The sequence below is a fragment of the Sminthopsis crassicaudata genome, chromosome 3 (assembly GCF_048593235.1).
Source record: "Sminthopsis crassicaudata isolate SCR6 chromosome 3, ASM4859323v1, whole genome shotgun sequence".
Classification (NCBI taxonomy): Eukaryota; Metazoa; Chordata; class Mammalia; order Dasyuromorphia; family Dasyuridae; genus Sminthopsis; species Sminthopsis crassicaudata.
Genome location: NC_133619.1, coordinates 216,583,236 through 216,600,492, shown reverse-complemented (window position 1 = coordinate 216,600,492; position 17,257 = coordinate 216,583,236). Strand labels below are relative to the sequence as shown.

General features: G+C 34.5%; 1 protein-coding gene and 1 pseudogene across 2 annotated transcripts in view; one reads left to right on the top strand and one right to left on the bottom strand.

The window, feature by feature from the left end:
• The window catches only part of GLRA2 (glycine receptor alpha 2), a 304,778-nt gene that overhangs the window by 230,112 nt on the left and 57,409 nt on the right, over positions 1–17,257 (top strand). For both annotated transcript variants that reach the window (XM_074299962.1, XM_074299963.1), the window contains one exon: positions 6,750–6,899. In XM_074299962.1, coding sequence (XP_074156063.1) covers positions 6,750–6,899 — 150 coding nt within the window. The remainder of the gene's footprint in view (positions 1–6,749; positions 6,900–17,257) is intronic.
• Positions 1,528–2,331, bottom strand: LOC141561025 (heterogeneous nuclear ribonucleoprotein D-like pseudogene; annotated as a pseudogene).

Sequence of the window (17,257 nt, the reverse complement as noted above, 5' to 3'; positions counted from 1 at the left end):
TTGTTATTGTTCAGTTGTTTCAATCATAATCTAACTCTTTGGGAACTATTTGAGATTTTCTTGGCAAAATATTAACATTTGCCATTTGATTTTCTAACTCATTTTACAGATGAGGAAACTATCTCAAACAAGGTCAAGTGATTTGACTAAAGTCACACGGCTAGTAAGTGTCTGAAATCAGATTTTGAGTCTTCCTGACTTTAGGCTTAGGAATCTATACCAACTACATACCCTAGGGAGAGAGATTAGGGCTAAGTAAATAGATCTAAAAATTTTCTTCATAAAGATGATTAAAACACTTATGATTAGATTCCTAGAACTGGTTAGAACACCAAGTGAAACAGAACAATAAGGGAAGAGAAACTCAGGAAGGAGCTATCAGGTCATCCATAATTAATGGTCATGACCTGGATGATGGTCCAGCAAAAGAGACTGAGCACAGTGTCTGACAGGAAGCAAGAGAGTGATGTCATGAATACATAGAGAAGAGATTATTAAGGAAAAGGGAGTAATTAACAGTGCCAAAAGCTGGAGAGAGGTTGAGAAAAATCCATTAGATTGGTAACTTTAGAGAGAGCAGTTTCAGTTGAATGATGATGCTGGAAACCAAATTACAGAGGGCTTTGAATGAGAAAAGAGGAAGTGGAAGCACTAATTGTAGATGGCTTTTTCAAGTAGTTTATTCACAAAAAATAGTGATATAAGGCAATTGCTAGTGGGGAGGTTATCGTAGATGAGGATTGTTTTGTTTGTTTGTTTGTTTGTTTTTTGGGGGGGTTTTGCTGAATCAATTGGGGTTAAATGACTTGCCCAAGGTCACACAGCTAAGAAGTGTTAAGTGTTAAGGTCAGATTTGAACTCAGATCCTCCTGACTTCAGGGCTGGTGTTTTATCCTAGCCAAGCACCAGGTTTTGTTTTGTTTTTTTTAATGCGAAAATAAGTTTCACTTAGAATACAAAACAATACATGAGTTTATGGAATTTACTATCATGATTTTCCTAAAAATTTTTGTGACAAAAGCTGTAGTTCTACTAAAACTTTCCAACAACTGTTTAATTGCATCCTTAGCACAGACCTATGTCAAGGGAATTAGGAAACTAAGGCAAAGTTTGCTGCTTATAAAGGTCCACTATTTCTCCTCCTATCTATAACTCCAAGGTGTGTGTGGGGAAACCTGTGCTTCAATTATTGCTTATTTAAAATTATATTTTTACAGAGCTATTTAATACCTGACGCAGAAAACTATCACAAGCAATTAATTTTTGAGGATCATTTAACAAGAAATTATACAAATAAAATTTGTATAAACACAAATCCATATTTATCATAACACAGATGGCAAAGGACAAAACAAAAAAACAAGAAAACTAAATCAGCTGCTGTATACAATTGGGCACAGTTGTGTCATGTATACTAAAAGTCTTTTACAATAGTCATATCAGGTCAATGGAAGACTACTCTCCAATGTCATCATCCTACAAGATAGGCTGCTATAAGCATATACACCCGTTTTCTGCATTCCTACTTTAATATGGCTGGTAATTGTTTTGGTAATTATCACCCCCTTGGAATGCTTTGCTATACATATTTTGTTGATTACTATAGTTTGCATATCTTCCTCCATATCCATAGTTCACATAATTATGCCCAGTGTAATCATATCCATCATAATCCCTATATTTTTAATCACTACCATAGACATGATTGTAATATCCACATCCTCAATCATAATAATTATTAAATTCTTGATTCCAGTTTTGACCCTGACCTCAGCCATGATTCCTACTCCCATCTCTATCACCAGCTGCAGCACCCCTCCCATCTTTCTGTTATTGCTATTGCTGTTGCTACCTGTATACCTCTTTGGACTTTGATTTCACACTTCTCAGAACCAATCTGATGATATCTGTTTTCTAATAATCTTTTTTGCTGATTCTCATCTGTATTTGTAATGAAACAAAATCATTTTCTTATTTATTTTTGTGGCCATAGGAAGTTCACTATTTTCAATCTTCTCAAATGCTCCAAAATAGTTTCTGATTTGTTCTTCAGACATAATTGGACTCATTCCACTGAAAAATATTTGGGGGGTTCTTTCCTTTTAAGAGTTTGACCCTTTTGTGGTCTATCAACTTGTCAGCTAGCTTGTGTTCTTTATACTCCAAGACCTTGTCAATCAGGGCTTGCCAAGCCCTGACCATATTGACAGTGACAGCATCTTTGAAAAGCACAAATCTGAATCCCCTCGATCTTCCTGTGGCAGAGTCTTTTCTAATTGTGCAGTTGACAACCTCTCCAAAAAGAAACAAATATTCAGTGAGAGTTTATTTTGTTGTTATTCAAGCTTAGCCCTCAAACTGAATATGAAATTCTCAGCAAACTCCTTCATATTGGTATACTCATTCCTATCCTCCTTGTCCTTGGCATTATCTCCTGGAGCAGGTAGCTAGGAAAGGGAGTTGTAGCCGTGACCCATTGTATGGACCAGATTAAAAATGACTGCAGAGGTGCCATATGAAGTTTTTTTTTGTTTTGTTTTGTTTTTAGGATAGAGTGTTTGCAGGTAGCCAGAAGCAGTCAGAAGCTAGGGAGATAGTGAAAGTTGTAGAAAACTAGTTATAATAGAGGTGACAGTTTTGCTGGAGAAACTAGGATAGAGTAGTATCAAGTGTGTATGTACATGGTTTTACCTTAACAAGAAGAACTATTTATTTATGAGAAAGAGGGATGAAGGTGGAAATAATGGAGGATATATTTCTGGGTTGTACAATAAAAGGAAAAGAATGAGCACTTGCCTAATGACCTTAATTTTTTTTTTGAATGGTTGCTGTGTTGAGTAGTAGACCTGGATGGCAAGGTTTCATGAATTTCTTTCCCTCTTGCTCCCTTAGGTAGCACATGAAGAGAAAGAAAAGTAATTGATGGTAGTAGTAATCCAAAGCTGAGATGTGGCAAGCCTTGATTGACAATAGGATGAAATTTCTGAGAGCATGGTGGAGAAACCAAAGTGGAATGTCAGACTAAGCAATGAAAATAGAGCAGATTGAGGACCTGAAAATTTCCAGACATGAGGCTACGCATGAGGAAAGGCAAAAAAGTGAAGAATAATATGACATGGTGTGGAGACCTTCAATAAATCTGCCTAACTGGAGTAGAGGACTCCCTTATATAAATTGTATAAGTTTCTAAGGAGAGTGGATCCAAATTATGTTCTTAAATTTCAAGAAGAGAAGCTTATATTTGATGCTAAAGGCAAGAGGATACTTTTATAGGCTCTTAAAAAGGGAATGGCTTAACAAAAGTATACAACAATAAGGAAGATTTCTGACAATAGTATACAGGTTTTAACAACTATAGTGCTTCCTGCCCAAGATTGTTGTGAGGATGGAATAAAATAATGTATGTAAAGTACTTTCTAACATTTAAGGTGTCTTATAAATGTCAGCTATTATGATTATTAAAGTACTTTGTAAAAACTTGAAATACTATGTAAATGTCAGGTATTTTTATGAGAAATGACAGTTAAGTGGATGAGCTCACTGAAACTATAAAAGTAGAGAGAAAACAGAAAGCTAAAGAAGAATCAGAAATATGCAATGTGTTTGTAAGCTCAAACTTCCTAAAATGTGATCTGGAGATCCCAGAGGATGCCTGAAACTCTTTTAGGAGATCTATGAGGTCAAAACTATTTTTACAATAATATTAAAGTATCTAATTCCCAATACAATAAGTAGAGATAGGTATAATCAACACAAACAAAAGATGTTAGGGGAAGGGCACTTAATTTTTAAGATTGTAAAAGGATCATGAGATTAGTAAATTTGAGAACCATTGATGTACACAAAATACTGAACGTTTCAAGAAGAGGATAAAGAATATGAGTATTCTTAGCCTCACATTTTGATGAAACAGGTAATAAATATAAACAATGAATCAAAGAAAAAGTACATTAATAAATGACTAATTTTTGGGTTACAATAGAATTTCAAAAAGCTAATATTTTTGAAAATCACTTTCAAGTTAGATTAAGATGGAATATCCGACCAGAAGAAGAAGGGCTTTAGCAACAGAGAGCTATATAGAATAACTATTTTGATTCTGAGTGACATGCACAAGAACATCATGTAATAGGTGCTAAGGAAAGAGAAGTCCTAACAATCCTGATAAATGCACAGGATTAATTACATATTTAATATTAGGTCTTTTTATTCTAGAAATATGTCCCAACTGGAGAGCAATTCAGTGGCTAAACAAAATGATTGAGACAGTGAAGACCCATTTATTAGGCACTATAAAAAGCACTAAATATATGCTCAGTATAATGGTTTGTAAGGGAGTTTAGGGAAAGGGTTTACAAATAATTGAGAGATTAACACTAGGCAGGGAGAGGAAAGATTTTGTCAACTTTATCAATTTTAGTCCTTGGTTCAAATATATATGGCTTTGACAAGCTTCTCTCATTATAAATTCTTAAAACATTTAGAGGCCATTTGAATAAAACAAAACTATGGGGACTGTGATTGGCGGAGTGTTGTCATCCCAAGGGAACAAAATTGCCACAGAGGATACGATCCAATATAAGATTTAACTTCAAGACAAATCATGGTTTTTGAATGAAAAGAAATCTTCTAGGAATGCTTAATGAGTACTTTCAGATAAAACTGAATTAGGTTAATAATCCAGCTATAGATAACTCAAAGATTGGGTCATTATGGAAAACAGCATGACAAAAATTAAACTGAAATATATTACAATTATGATGAGAAATTAGGTTCAAGTATTGTAATACAGAATCAATTAGATGAGGTTAGGTAGATATATGTTTTACAAAGGACTTCAGTTGCTACAAACACATTCCTTATTATGATATAACAACTGAAACATATAGCACTTTGTGACTAGAAAGAACTTTTACATACATTACCTTTTTGTGATGCCATCAAGTAGGCAGTGGATACTCTCATAATCCTCATTCTACAGTTGAAGAAACTGAGTTTCAAATTAAATAACTCTATGCAAACCTGGATCTTCTCATCCATCATCTATAAGCTCTGCCTCCACAAATAAAATCAGGATTTGCTAAGTATATTAGAGTTGGATCTGAAGAGAGAGGGAAACTGTTCCCTTTACTGAAGCTAGTTTCCCTTTAAGATTCCCTTTATTGTGTCTGCTTTTTGATCTGAGAGATCAGGATCTCCCAGTCTCCAAGGAGTCTAGAGAAGGCCCATCTTCCCAGGATGAGAAAAGGCCCTTCCCCCCTACCAAGATATCCATATAACAAGCCTCCATCAGCTCAATTCTTTGCAGAAGACCCAAGAAATTTACTAGGACCCTTGTGTCCTCTGAGAAAGCATTCTCAGCACCAAATTGCATTTCCCTAATAGATCTTTGCCACTATAGAAGTCAGTCCCTTGGCAAACTGGTTTCTATCCAACAGTAAATTTTCGTTTTGCAATTAATAATTCGGGAATAAGTCAATTCTTTCACTTTAAACCTGCGGCCGATTAAAAGGGGATTTTTAACAACTCTTTTATTGTCACTAACCTCATCACCACTGGGAATTCAGAGGATTCAAACCTCATCGGATCTGTTTCAAGGAAAATATATCTTAGAATCACAACTTCCCCCCCAAAAAATGAATGACTTGTCTAGGCATGCATGTAGACACTAAAGGTTTGGAAAGGCATTAGTTTTTATGTGTAAATCTTCCTAAATATTTTAGACTTTTATTAAACTTCATTTGGCTTTTATGGAAAGTGAGATCACACCTTTCTTAATTTAAAGCTGGAAGGAAATTGAGAGATCTTTTAATCCAACCATCTAGTTTTACAAGTCAGGAACCTGAAGTCCATAAAAGTCTTGCCTAAGATCATATATCTCATTAATGGTAAATCAGATGAATCCTAAAAATTATTCAGTTTTTCAATGATTCAAGCTATCTCATGAGTATGATAAAGTTATAGTTGCTGATTTGATTCAAGTGAAAAATCCTGTATTAGATAATATGTTTTTGCACATTTCTTAAAGGATTTACTATGTGACTAGCACATAGTAGGCACTCAATAAGCTTTGTTGACTGGCTGCACAGCACCAAAAACTAAAGGAGATAAAAAGATGAGTAAGACATGACTTCTCATCTTCAAGGAGCTAGTACAGAAATATGACATACACTAAAATAAGTACAATACAGAATAGAGCATGGTAAATTCCTGATAAAAGAAGAACATAAAAAGTGCTACATGAAGGCTGAGGAAGGAAAAAGAATTCCTGAATAGGGATGGTAACAGAAACCTTTCATGAAGGAGATGGTATTTGAGCTTTGACTGGAAGGATGTAGAGAATTTGTTTGAAAGATTATTTTGGGGGCAGCCAGGTGGTGCAGTGGATAGAGCACCAGCTCTGAAGTCAGGAAGACCTGAGTTCAAATCTGGTCTCAAACACAACACTTCCTGGCTCTGTGACCCTGGGCAAGTCACTTAACCCCAACTGCCTTAGCAAAGAAAGAAAGATTATTTTGAAGCAAGTTTTTAAATGTACTACTTAAGCAAGAATTAGGATATGTCACTGTTTAGGTTTTTAATGTATTTGGGCTTGAAGCTGAAGGTGAAGGTATATATTTCATGACTTTGCCTAGAACCTGAAATGTACTCCACTTAAGTGGAGAGGGAAAAAATGTTGGGTATTTATTCTAAAAGGAAAAGTAGAACACCCCTTTGCTCAGAAGTCTATTATTTCTCTCTCCTTTTAGGTGTCCTATGTAAAAGCTATTGACATCTGGATGGCGGTATGTCTCCTGTTTGTATTCGCTGCCTTATTGGAATATGCAGCTGTTAATTTTGTTTCAAGGCAGCACAAGGAGTTCCTGCGGCTCAGGAGAAGACAAAGGAGGCAAAATAAGGTACAGTAAATGGTCGATGCAGGTAAAGTCAAGTGGAAAATTTCCAAATTTGCAGATAATTCAGGATCCATTCTCTGCAAAGAAAAAATAATTCTCACTATTTCTAAACTGCTCCTGAACCAGAGATAATGTTATAGTGACCCAGTTTTTTCCACATTAGGCAAATCATTGCTGAAACACCCATTTTACTTTGTTTCTATAAATATTATTTGGTTTCATTTAACTTCTTTTGTTAAAAAAAAAAAAGCTGAATTCCCATATGGTAGGTATTTTTTTCTTTCTTCTAGATAGGCAAATATCTGCTTTTTAAACCCACCAGCTTTATGGTAGAAGTGGTCTTAATATGGATTTCATGTACTTTGTGCATATTACAATTATATTTGTTTCATGAGTAAGCAACCATTCTTTGAATCTGAAGATGGATATAAAAATCTGTGTTATCTATATCACATGTTCATAAACTTTACCCAGTATTAGCAGCTATAGCTCAAGCATTCATAGTTCATTCACATATACCATGACAAATCAATTTAATTTATTCTTCATTTTCTACCCACATCTAAGAGAATCATGTCCCTTTAGATGGGATATTATCACACAGAGATACTATGTCCCCTGTACAGTAGTCTATATACTATTGTTAAGCAATTTTCTAATCAGTTTGAAGAAGTATTGACAACCTCTTAGGACTACAAACCCAAGTTGTATTTCTACTTCTCATTGAATAGCTAAAGGACAATTAAAATTTTCCAACAAAAAAATCTGGATGCTGAGAATATTTGAATTTTTGACTGAATTTTTAGTCATTATAATTTCTTGATCTATTCCACCCCCTTCCCAAAATCCTCCCCCTGTTCATATTTTTTTTCAAAAGTCACTATCAGTGACTCAAAAATCACATTCACAAATTATATAAGCACTTTGTGATATGGTTTGTCTTTGACTGGTGACTCGAACTCATTGGGAACTAAGAGCTTCTTCAGCACATCTCCACTTGATTTCAATTTTTAAGTTTATCTCTTGTAATATGAGCATCATCTTATATATATTCTAAAAAACTGACTTTGAACCTTTCATATGTCTATTGTTGTTCAGTTATTTTTAAATTGTGTGACTGCCCATGACCTCATTTGGGGTTTTCTTGGCAAAGATACTAGATTAGTTTTTCATTTCCTTCTCTGGATAATTTTACAAATGAAAAAACTGAGGAAAACAGGGTTAGTTGTGTTGGCCAGTGTCACACAGCTAGTAAGTATCTGAGGCCATTGAATTTTAGATTAGTCTTCCTATTCATGCCTGGTACTCTATCCACTTTGCCCCCTATCTGGCCATCTTATGCCTATGGGCATGGCGAAATAGAGTTTAGCAACACATTTTGGTTCTCTGTTCATCTATTTCCAAGATTCAGGTTAACTTGAGGCTGCTACAACCTATTGATAAAGTATAAATAGCTTTTTCTTCAAGAATATAACTCTAAGTTCTAGCTTTTCTCTACTTTCTCTTCTTTTCTGAAGATGTTCTCTTCTTCCACCATAGTTCTTTTAACTCATCGTAAAAACTGTCCAAATCCAAAACTGCTACATTACATGGACATTTCAGAATACAGATTGTATACAGTTCCAATATATCTAGCCATAACAAGGGGTATGCAAGTGTAACTCTTGGCTGAGGTATGCAAAGCTGGGGAACCTTAAAGAGTATAAAATTAAGGATACAATTATATATTTACTAATCCAAGCATGACATACCATTAAGGAAGGGATACCATTTTATGTTCTTACTTCAGACAAAAAAATTGGCTAGCAATAATTACAAATTACAGGTGATGTGACTGGAGGAAAATCCAATTACCAACTCAAAGTTTAGAGATATTCACAAAAGATGAAATCAAGACAGGCAATTCAGTATGTGTACAGAATAATGGTACTGTTCTGAAAAAATAATGACAAATGACGAAACCCTAAATGAATTTTGGCTTGTTTCATATGCTAATCATAACAAAAAAAATATAGGATAATTGAACTAGTGGGCAACACAAAGAAAGAATACTCAATTTGTTTTAAATACATTTACCCCATCAAAGAAAATAATCTACAAAATGGGAGAGATTAAAACAAAATGGCTTAATAGAGAATTGAAATCAAGTGAAGATGTGCTGAAGAAGTTTAGTTCTCAATGAGTTCAAGTCCAGTCAAAGACAAAGGCAAACCATATCACAAAGTGCTGAAATAATTTATGAATGTTATTGCTGAGTCACTGATAGTGACCTCTGAAAAAGTATGAACAGTAGAAGAATTCTGGGAAGATTGTAGAGTAGGTAAGAAAATTGCAAACTCTCTAGATTTTCCATACAATTGCTCCTCAGGGCAAAGATTGATCAGTAAAAAATAAATAAGATGAGACAGAACAGCTATCCTCCTAAGACAATCTGAAAAACCTGAAGAAAAACAACAGAATGGAAGTGTAATCATTGTGAAGTGCAAACACCTCTAGGCTAGCTCACCAAAAATAGCAAGTGGAGAAGCTAGGGTTAGCTGGGTTCAGAGGGAGTCACAGACTGAACCATAGGAATTTTAATCTCCTGATAGCCTAGGGAGTCAGGGGTCTGAGTCCAGGAAGACCTTTGTTGATTAGGAATGTCAGGCCCAGATATGTGCTAAAATGCAACCTGAGGCAACAAGGAACCAATATACCTAGTGAGTGTAGAAACAGATAGTCAGGGATGCTGCTGGCTTTGCAGGAGGATAGAGCTTTTGGTTGGGGTTACAGATCAGTGGAAAGAGCTAAATTGAAGTCAGAGAGCACTATTCTCCCAAACCCAGGATTAAATTAGATTAAAGGATGAGAATCCTAATAAATTCTCACTTAAAAAAAATGATCAGGCAAGGGAAAAAGAACCTAACCACAGAAAGTTATTATGGGATTAGGGAAGACTGGGGCTCATCTTCAGAGGAGGGCAGTAAACTAAAAAAAAAATCTCTTCTACTCCCAAAGAATAACATTAAACAGCTAACTATCCAGAAATAATTTATAAAACTCAAAAAAAGACTTTAAAAATCAAATGTGAGAGATTGAGGAAATTTTTTTTTAAATACCATCCAAGAAAAGCAAGATTATGAAAAGAAAGTCAACCAACTAGAAAAGGAGATTGTTTTAGAGAAGAAAAAAAAAATTCTTTGATAATTAGAATTGGTCAAGGAGAAACCAGTGAAGCTATAAAGACCAAGTAATAACAAAACAAAATATAAAGAATGAAAAAAGAAAAGCATTTAAAATCTTATAAGAAAAGCAACAGATCTCAAAAACAAACCAAGAAGAGAAAATATAAAAATAATTGGACTATCTGAAAGCTGGGACCACAAAAAAGAATTTTGGACAAGAAATAATAAAAAAAAATGTCTTGTGGAAATAGAAAAAAACAAATCCAAACATTACCACCTCCCAGAGATCCTATAAGTAAAATACATAGAAACACTATTGTTAAGTTTTGAAACCCCTAGATCCAAGAGAAAATTTCACAAGAACAACTGAACTATGCTGGAGCTACAGTTAGAATTGTATAGAATTTATCAGTAGCAGTGAGAAAAGTTGGCAGATCCTGGAATATTATGTATCAACAATCAAAAGAACTAGGCCTGTAGCCAAAAATACCATATCTAGCAAAAGTCAGCATAATATTGAATGAAAAATTGAACATTCAATAAATTCACAGATTTTCAAGATTTTATCTCAATAAATCTAAACTCAATAGGAAATTTGATATATAAAAGCCAAAATCAAGATTAATTTCAAGTGACTCAAGAAGGACAAATTGTTTATGTTTCATTCATGGAAATATAAATCATATAGGGGCATTGGGTGGAAGTTTCTGAAAGGCAGATTTTAGTTGGAGAAAAAGAAAAGCTTCCTGACATTTAAGCCTATCCCATTTGCTACACAATCAGTTATGTGAAGGCAGGAAGCATTTTTATATCCTCTTAGTGCCTAGTATAGTGTTCTACATACCATATGAAACTTTTGGTTGAATTGTTTGAATTGTAATGACTCTCTGACTTCATAATTTTTACTCTAGTTAACATGTACATAAAGCGCTAAAAATTGTATATTAAGTATCTTGGTTATGCAAACTCATCCTTTCTTCTTAGCTCCAAATCCATATCCTTTTCCCCTGAATTTATCAAGCCCAAATGAATGCATCTTATTAAAATTCCAAAAATCTTTTTCCCGCTGAATTCACTAATTCTGATACCAATTCAATCAATATCTCCCATATTTGAAACTTCTGTGTTATCTTTGATTCTTTTGTCTCCATTTCTTCCAATAATGTCACAGACTTCTATCAATTCTATCTCTAAAAGTATTTTCATCCAACATGTATTGTTGGTCAGTCATTATTTTTAGTCATAGCTGATGTTTTTACAAATGGGGAAACTGAGGAAAATGAGATTAAGTGGGTTGCCCAGAGTAACATAACTAGTAAGTATCTGAGACCAAATTTGTCAGGAATAAGTCTTCCTGATTTCAAGCCTGGCACTATATCTGCTGTGCCATGTGACTGCCCTGTAATCCATTACTACCACACTTATCCAGTATCCTATTACAGGCTCTCATTATACCCCTAAACTATTGCAACAATCTATAACAGCCCATACAGTCATAGAACCAGAGCTAGTAGGTATCTTAAAAACCATCTGGCTTAATTCCTTCAGATTTTACAGTTGAGGAAACTGAGGCATCAAAGGTTAACTCACTTTTCCAAGATCAAAAGCAAATTATCAGTGAACAAAAATAGAATTTGAGCTTTGGTCCTTTCTTTCTAAATCTAGATCTCTTTCTACTTTACTGGATTTCCTTCTTGTCTATTCTCCTCTGCTATTTCTTTCCTTTATTTCACATCACAGCCAGACTTATTTTCCTCATGTACCATTGAGTCTCTGCTTAAGACCCCTCAATGACTTCTTATTACTTATTCAATAAAATTAATTTGTTCAGTCAAACACTCAGTCCCTGCCACAATTGATTACTATTCTACATTTCCAACCTTATCTCTTTTATATACTTAGAAAAACAGATTTCTTTCCAGTTAGCATACTTAGTCCCATGTTTTCCTAAGTCTTTGTTTTTATTCATTGTATTGTCTATGCCTGGAATGCTCTCCTCATTCCTCTGTTCTACCTTCCTGTGAATTTTTATTTATCTTTGAAATCCAGATCAGATACTGTCAGTCAACGAAAAGGCATTCATATTAAGATTTATGCAGGATAAATATTGACCAAGAGAACACCAGAGTCAACATTTACCTTGAAGTCTTGATGTCCACTAAACAATCAAGTTAAGAAATGAATTTTTTTTTCCTACAAAGTCAGTCACAATTGATAGCGCTCAATAGGTTGATTTAAGATGCTTATCTTTTTGAAGTAAATAATAGAAATGATTGTCACTTCCCACTCCCCCCCCTTTTCCTTCTTTACAGAGAAGCCCACCCAAATTATTCTCTCCCCCTCTCTCCCCCTCACTCCCTCTCCCTCTCCCTCTCCCTCTCCCTCTCCCTCTCCCTCTCCTTCCCACCCCCTATGAAACTTAAAACACTCCTATCATCTTAATCTTCCTAAAAGAAGTTTCAGGTTATTCTCCTCAAAGAAATCACTTTCTTTTTTAAAAGCCACACATTGCTTCCAAATGTTTATAAGATTTTTTGTTTAAGTTTGACCAGAGAATTAGCAGGAGGGGAAAAAAAGTCAAATTTAGGGGAAGGGAAAAGGTAGATAGCAAATCTAAGCAAATCTTATACCACTATAGGTGGTATAAGGAAATAGTACTTGGATATGGAAGGGTTTGGAATAGAGTACAGATTATGAAAAGAGGGTATGATATATTGAGTAAAATAAAGGCCTTGGGAATCAGAAAGACTTGGGTACACCTTATTACTGAGTGACCCCGGAAAATTAAAATCCTCTGAAAGTCCCAGGGAACCATCTATAATATAAGTTACAAGTAAGATGATGGTCTACATTGACAAAATAAGCTTTCATGAAGAGCTCTCTATACCAATGAAATCACAAATTCAAATTAATAAAGAATAATAATAAAGAATTATTTTTGGACAATACATATGGCAGTCTCATACTAAATGAATCACTCAAGATGATTCAGCCATCTGCAGTTGGTTTTCTAGATGACAGAGTAAATGAGCTGAATTCAATCAGGGGCTTATCCAAAAGGAAATTTTGGAGTGATCAACTAACCCCCAAGCTTTCTAAAACTGATATTGCAATAGGCCCCAAGAATAGTAAAACTAAAAACTGAAGAAATCTCTCAAGAAGCTTTTGATCTCATAATTAAAAAAAAAACTCTTCTCAGTCCTGGAAAAAAAGTGGCAAAAAATGGAGGGAACTCTATGAAGTATTACAAGAAAATGAGAAACTACATGAAGAAATTGAACAAGTAGACAATAAAATTATCTACCTTAAAGAAAAAAACCTGCTGAACTAGTGAGACACATGTAGTATATGATAGAAAAAGTGACTATGAAAAACTTCAAGCCACAGAATTATCTAGTATTTGAGGATTCTGATTCTAGAAGGGAAAAAATAGGCAGAGTCTAAAGATCAATACATGTGATGAAATCAAAACATGTGATGAAAATCAATACATGTGACAAAAAATAAATGCTTCTTTATATCCACAAATGGATGAGCATGTATACAAAAATTATTTTATGTTTGACAGTTGAGAAATAACTGTCAAAGTTTATCTCATTTTAGTTAGATCTTTGTGTTATTTTTCTAAGTTGGTGAAAGCTTTGAACATTTAATTTTTTGAAATAGATACTGAGGGCCTGAAATATAAATGTTGAGTAATGAGAAATAAAGGAAGAGTGTCTGCATTGAGGTCCCTGCAGCCAGTTCCATGTTGGCAGCACAAGAGTTTTACAGACTAGTTGAGCCAACAGAACCTCCCTACCTATGTAGCTGACTAAAGAGCTCATAAACCCTAACCCCTATGCCTATCCCTGAAAAAAACCAGTGTCAGTAATTTGGGAATTGTAATAACTATTCTATAGCAGCTGTAAAGACTTTATTGGAAGAATTCTGAGCTCCCAGTATCTTCTGGAAGTGGATAAAGAATGATCAGAGAGAAGACAATAATTCTGATTTCAGAGCAGTCAGTAACTAGAAACTAATAGGAAAGACTTGTATGGGTCCACATCAAACAAATCTTCCTAATACACAGGCTTGATTAGAACATTCCCCTACTTAAAAATCATCAATGGCTTTTCATTTACTACCAAGTAAAATATTCAGTTCTTGAACAGATATTAAAACCATAATACAATCTGGCTATAACATATCTTTATGGCCTAATTTCATGGTATTTTATTTCATGTATCCTGTGAAATATCCTATAATGAAATGAACATTAATCTTTGACTTAAAAAACCTGATTCAAAGTTTCCATTTTGACATTTCATATTTATGTGATCCTTAGCAAGCCTGAGTTTCATTTTCCTCATTTAGAAAGGGAGATAATTCTTGTAAGCACTGGTTTAACTGCCAGGGCTATTTTGCAAAACTTAAAAGATCACATAAATTGTCAAGCTTACACTTCAGCCAAACTGGAATGTTTTCTATCTCCTAATTCACTTTCCCTGTTATTGCCCCCTATTGTTTGCCTTAGTACATTCCATCCCTCAGCCCATTAATAGCCTTCCTTCTATATCGGCCAATTGGAAGCCCTCTTTTGGGGGAGAAGTGATGGAGGGAATCAGGTAGTATCTCCTTTCTTTAAACTTCTTTTACCCTTTATTTTATAAATGATCTTTTTCTTTTGAATCTTTCATAACACTCTGTTTGATTCCTGCTGTTCATTTCCTCATTCTTTAGCTTGAACTATAGATATTTATGTAGATATCTTACTTAAACTCCTTCACTTCCATAGATTTTAAGGTTTGAAGAGAAGAAAACATTATTTTCCATAGCTATAGCACTGAGAACATATTACCTTGTATGTCCACTGTAATCATTTCATAAGTGTTTTTTTTAATTTAATTGAAAATACTATTTAGGCTGCTAAAAAATTATTAGGAGAAAACAGTATCTTTTAATTTAGTTAGTCCAATCTCACTACATTTTAAGCATGTATATTCTTGATAAATATTTGTTGATAATGACTTTGAACAGTGGAAATTAATTATTATTACAATAGCAGTCCAGGTGCCTCTGTTGTCTTTTAAATTGTTTCTTGAAGCTTAGAAAGCAGTAATCCAGGCTATCTCAGCACTCAGAGACAGAAGCACAGCCCACAATGGTATAGGAGGCATGGTTGGCTTGGTAAGGAGTTCTCTGATAATGGATATGGATTCAAGTGCAGGCTTTACAATTTGATAGCAATGGATACCATGGCAAGCTTCTTCTCTGGGCCTCCTTTCCTTAATGTGTAAAATGAGGGTTTGAAGTACAGGAAGATTTGTTCCATCTCTAAAATTCTAAGACTCCCACTCAGCAGTATTACAAAGACTTACAGCTGCTAGAACTAATGAAGATTAGGTGTTTTTGTTTTCTAGTTTTCATCTATAAAAAGCAAATATGGGTCTTTCTGTTTATGTGATTATCCACACAGCAAACACTGTATGTAAGAAAACAGACAAGTATAATCAAAGTTTAAAAAAAAAAAGAGGATTATATTTTAACCTTCTCCCATGCAGAATGGTTTAAAGTATTAACTGTCTTCTTTGTGGAGAAGAAGCAGAAAAATATGGAATATGGATTATCAAAACTAGTTCAGTGGATCAGAGCATGATACTAATCAGACTGAGGTCAAAAAAATTTTTCTTTTTTTCCATTTCCATCTTCAATTTCCCAACCTGGGAAGTTAGCTTGACAGAGAGGAGAATACTGTCTAGTAGCCACAGACTATCCCTTTAACATCCACTCCCCAGTTATCATGAAATTTGTGTAATTAGCTACAAGTTGGGATGGGATGGCATAGGGAAAGGGAGGTTGGGATGGAGAAAAGGCAGAAAGTGACAGAAAAGCAGTGTACTTCAGTGTTTTCACCTGTAAAAATTGAACTGCATGACCTCCATAACACACTAGATCTATAATTTGATTATCTCAGTTCCTTTTGTAGGAAGTTTAAGTAAAAGTGGGAATGGGAGATTCATAAAAAGGAAATTCATCTTTTTTATTTTTTATTATAGCTTTTTATTTACAAGATAAATGCATGGGTAATTTTTCAGCATTGATCCTTGCAAAACCTTCTGTTCCAACTTTTCCCCTCCTTCCCTCCACCCCCTCCCCTAGATGGCAGGCAGACTAATACATGCTATATATGTTAAAGTATATGTTAAATACAATATATGTATCCATACAGTTATTTTGTTGCACAAGAAAAATGGGACTTAGAAATAAGGTAAAAATAACCTGAGAAGGAAATCAAAAATGCAGGTGGACAAAAACAGAGGGAGTGAATATACTATGTTGTGGTTCACACTCATTTCCCAGAGTTCTTTCATTGGGTGTAGCTGGTTCTCTTCATTATTGTACACATGGACCTTATTTGGTTCATTTTATTGTTGAAGAGAACCACAGCCATCAGAATTGATCATCATATAGTATTGTAATAATCTCCTGGTCCTGCTCATTTCACTCAGCATCAGTACATGTAAGTGTCTCCAGGCCTTTCTGAAATCATCCTGCTGGTCATTTTTTACAGAACAATAATATTCCATAACATTCATATACCACAATTTATTCAGCCATTCTCCAGTTGATGAATTCATTTTCCAGTTTCTGGCCACTACAAAGAGGGCTGCCACAAACATTTTTGCACATACAAGTCCCTTTCCCTTCTTTAAGATTAAAAGGATTCATCTTTGTGTTTCAGTTGTCTGTTTAAAAAAAAAAAGTGGTGCCTTCTAGCAGACAGGGGTAAAGAAAGATACAGAAAGAAGGAAACCTAAAGAAAAGATTAAGGAAGAATTACATTCTTTAAATTGTGGTGTTTAGAACTCCCTTCCCAGGCAATATGTGATTATGTTTTCACAGAGTTCTTCTATCTAGCTGATTTGATTTATGTAAAAAGCAGTGGTAGACCCTTTCTTTTTCCCAATAATTAGTTTGTTACTTGTAAACAAAATTAAATGACAAAAGAGAAGACATAATTAGAATTTGTATCACCCAACCAATTATAATGCAAATGAGAGAAAATCCTAAAATTAAACTTCTGATTGGAACTATGTGAATTACTTATTTAAATTTTTGTAGTTCACTGTGAGGGGGAGAAATGTTTGTAGAATGTCTCCTCAACTGTGTGATTTCATCCATTTTCCCCAGGATGCCGCACTTCTTCTAAGCAGA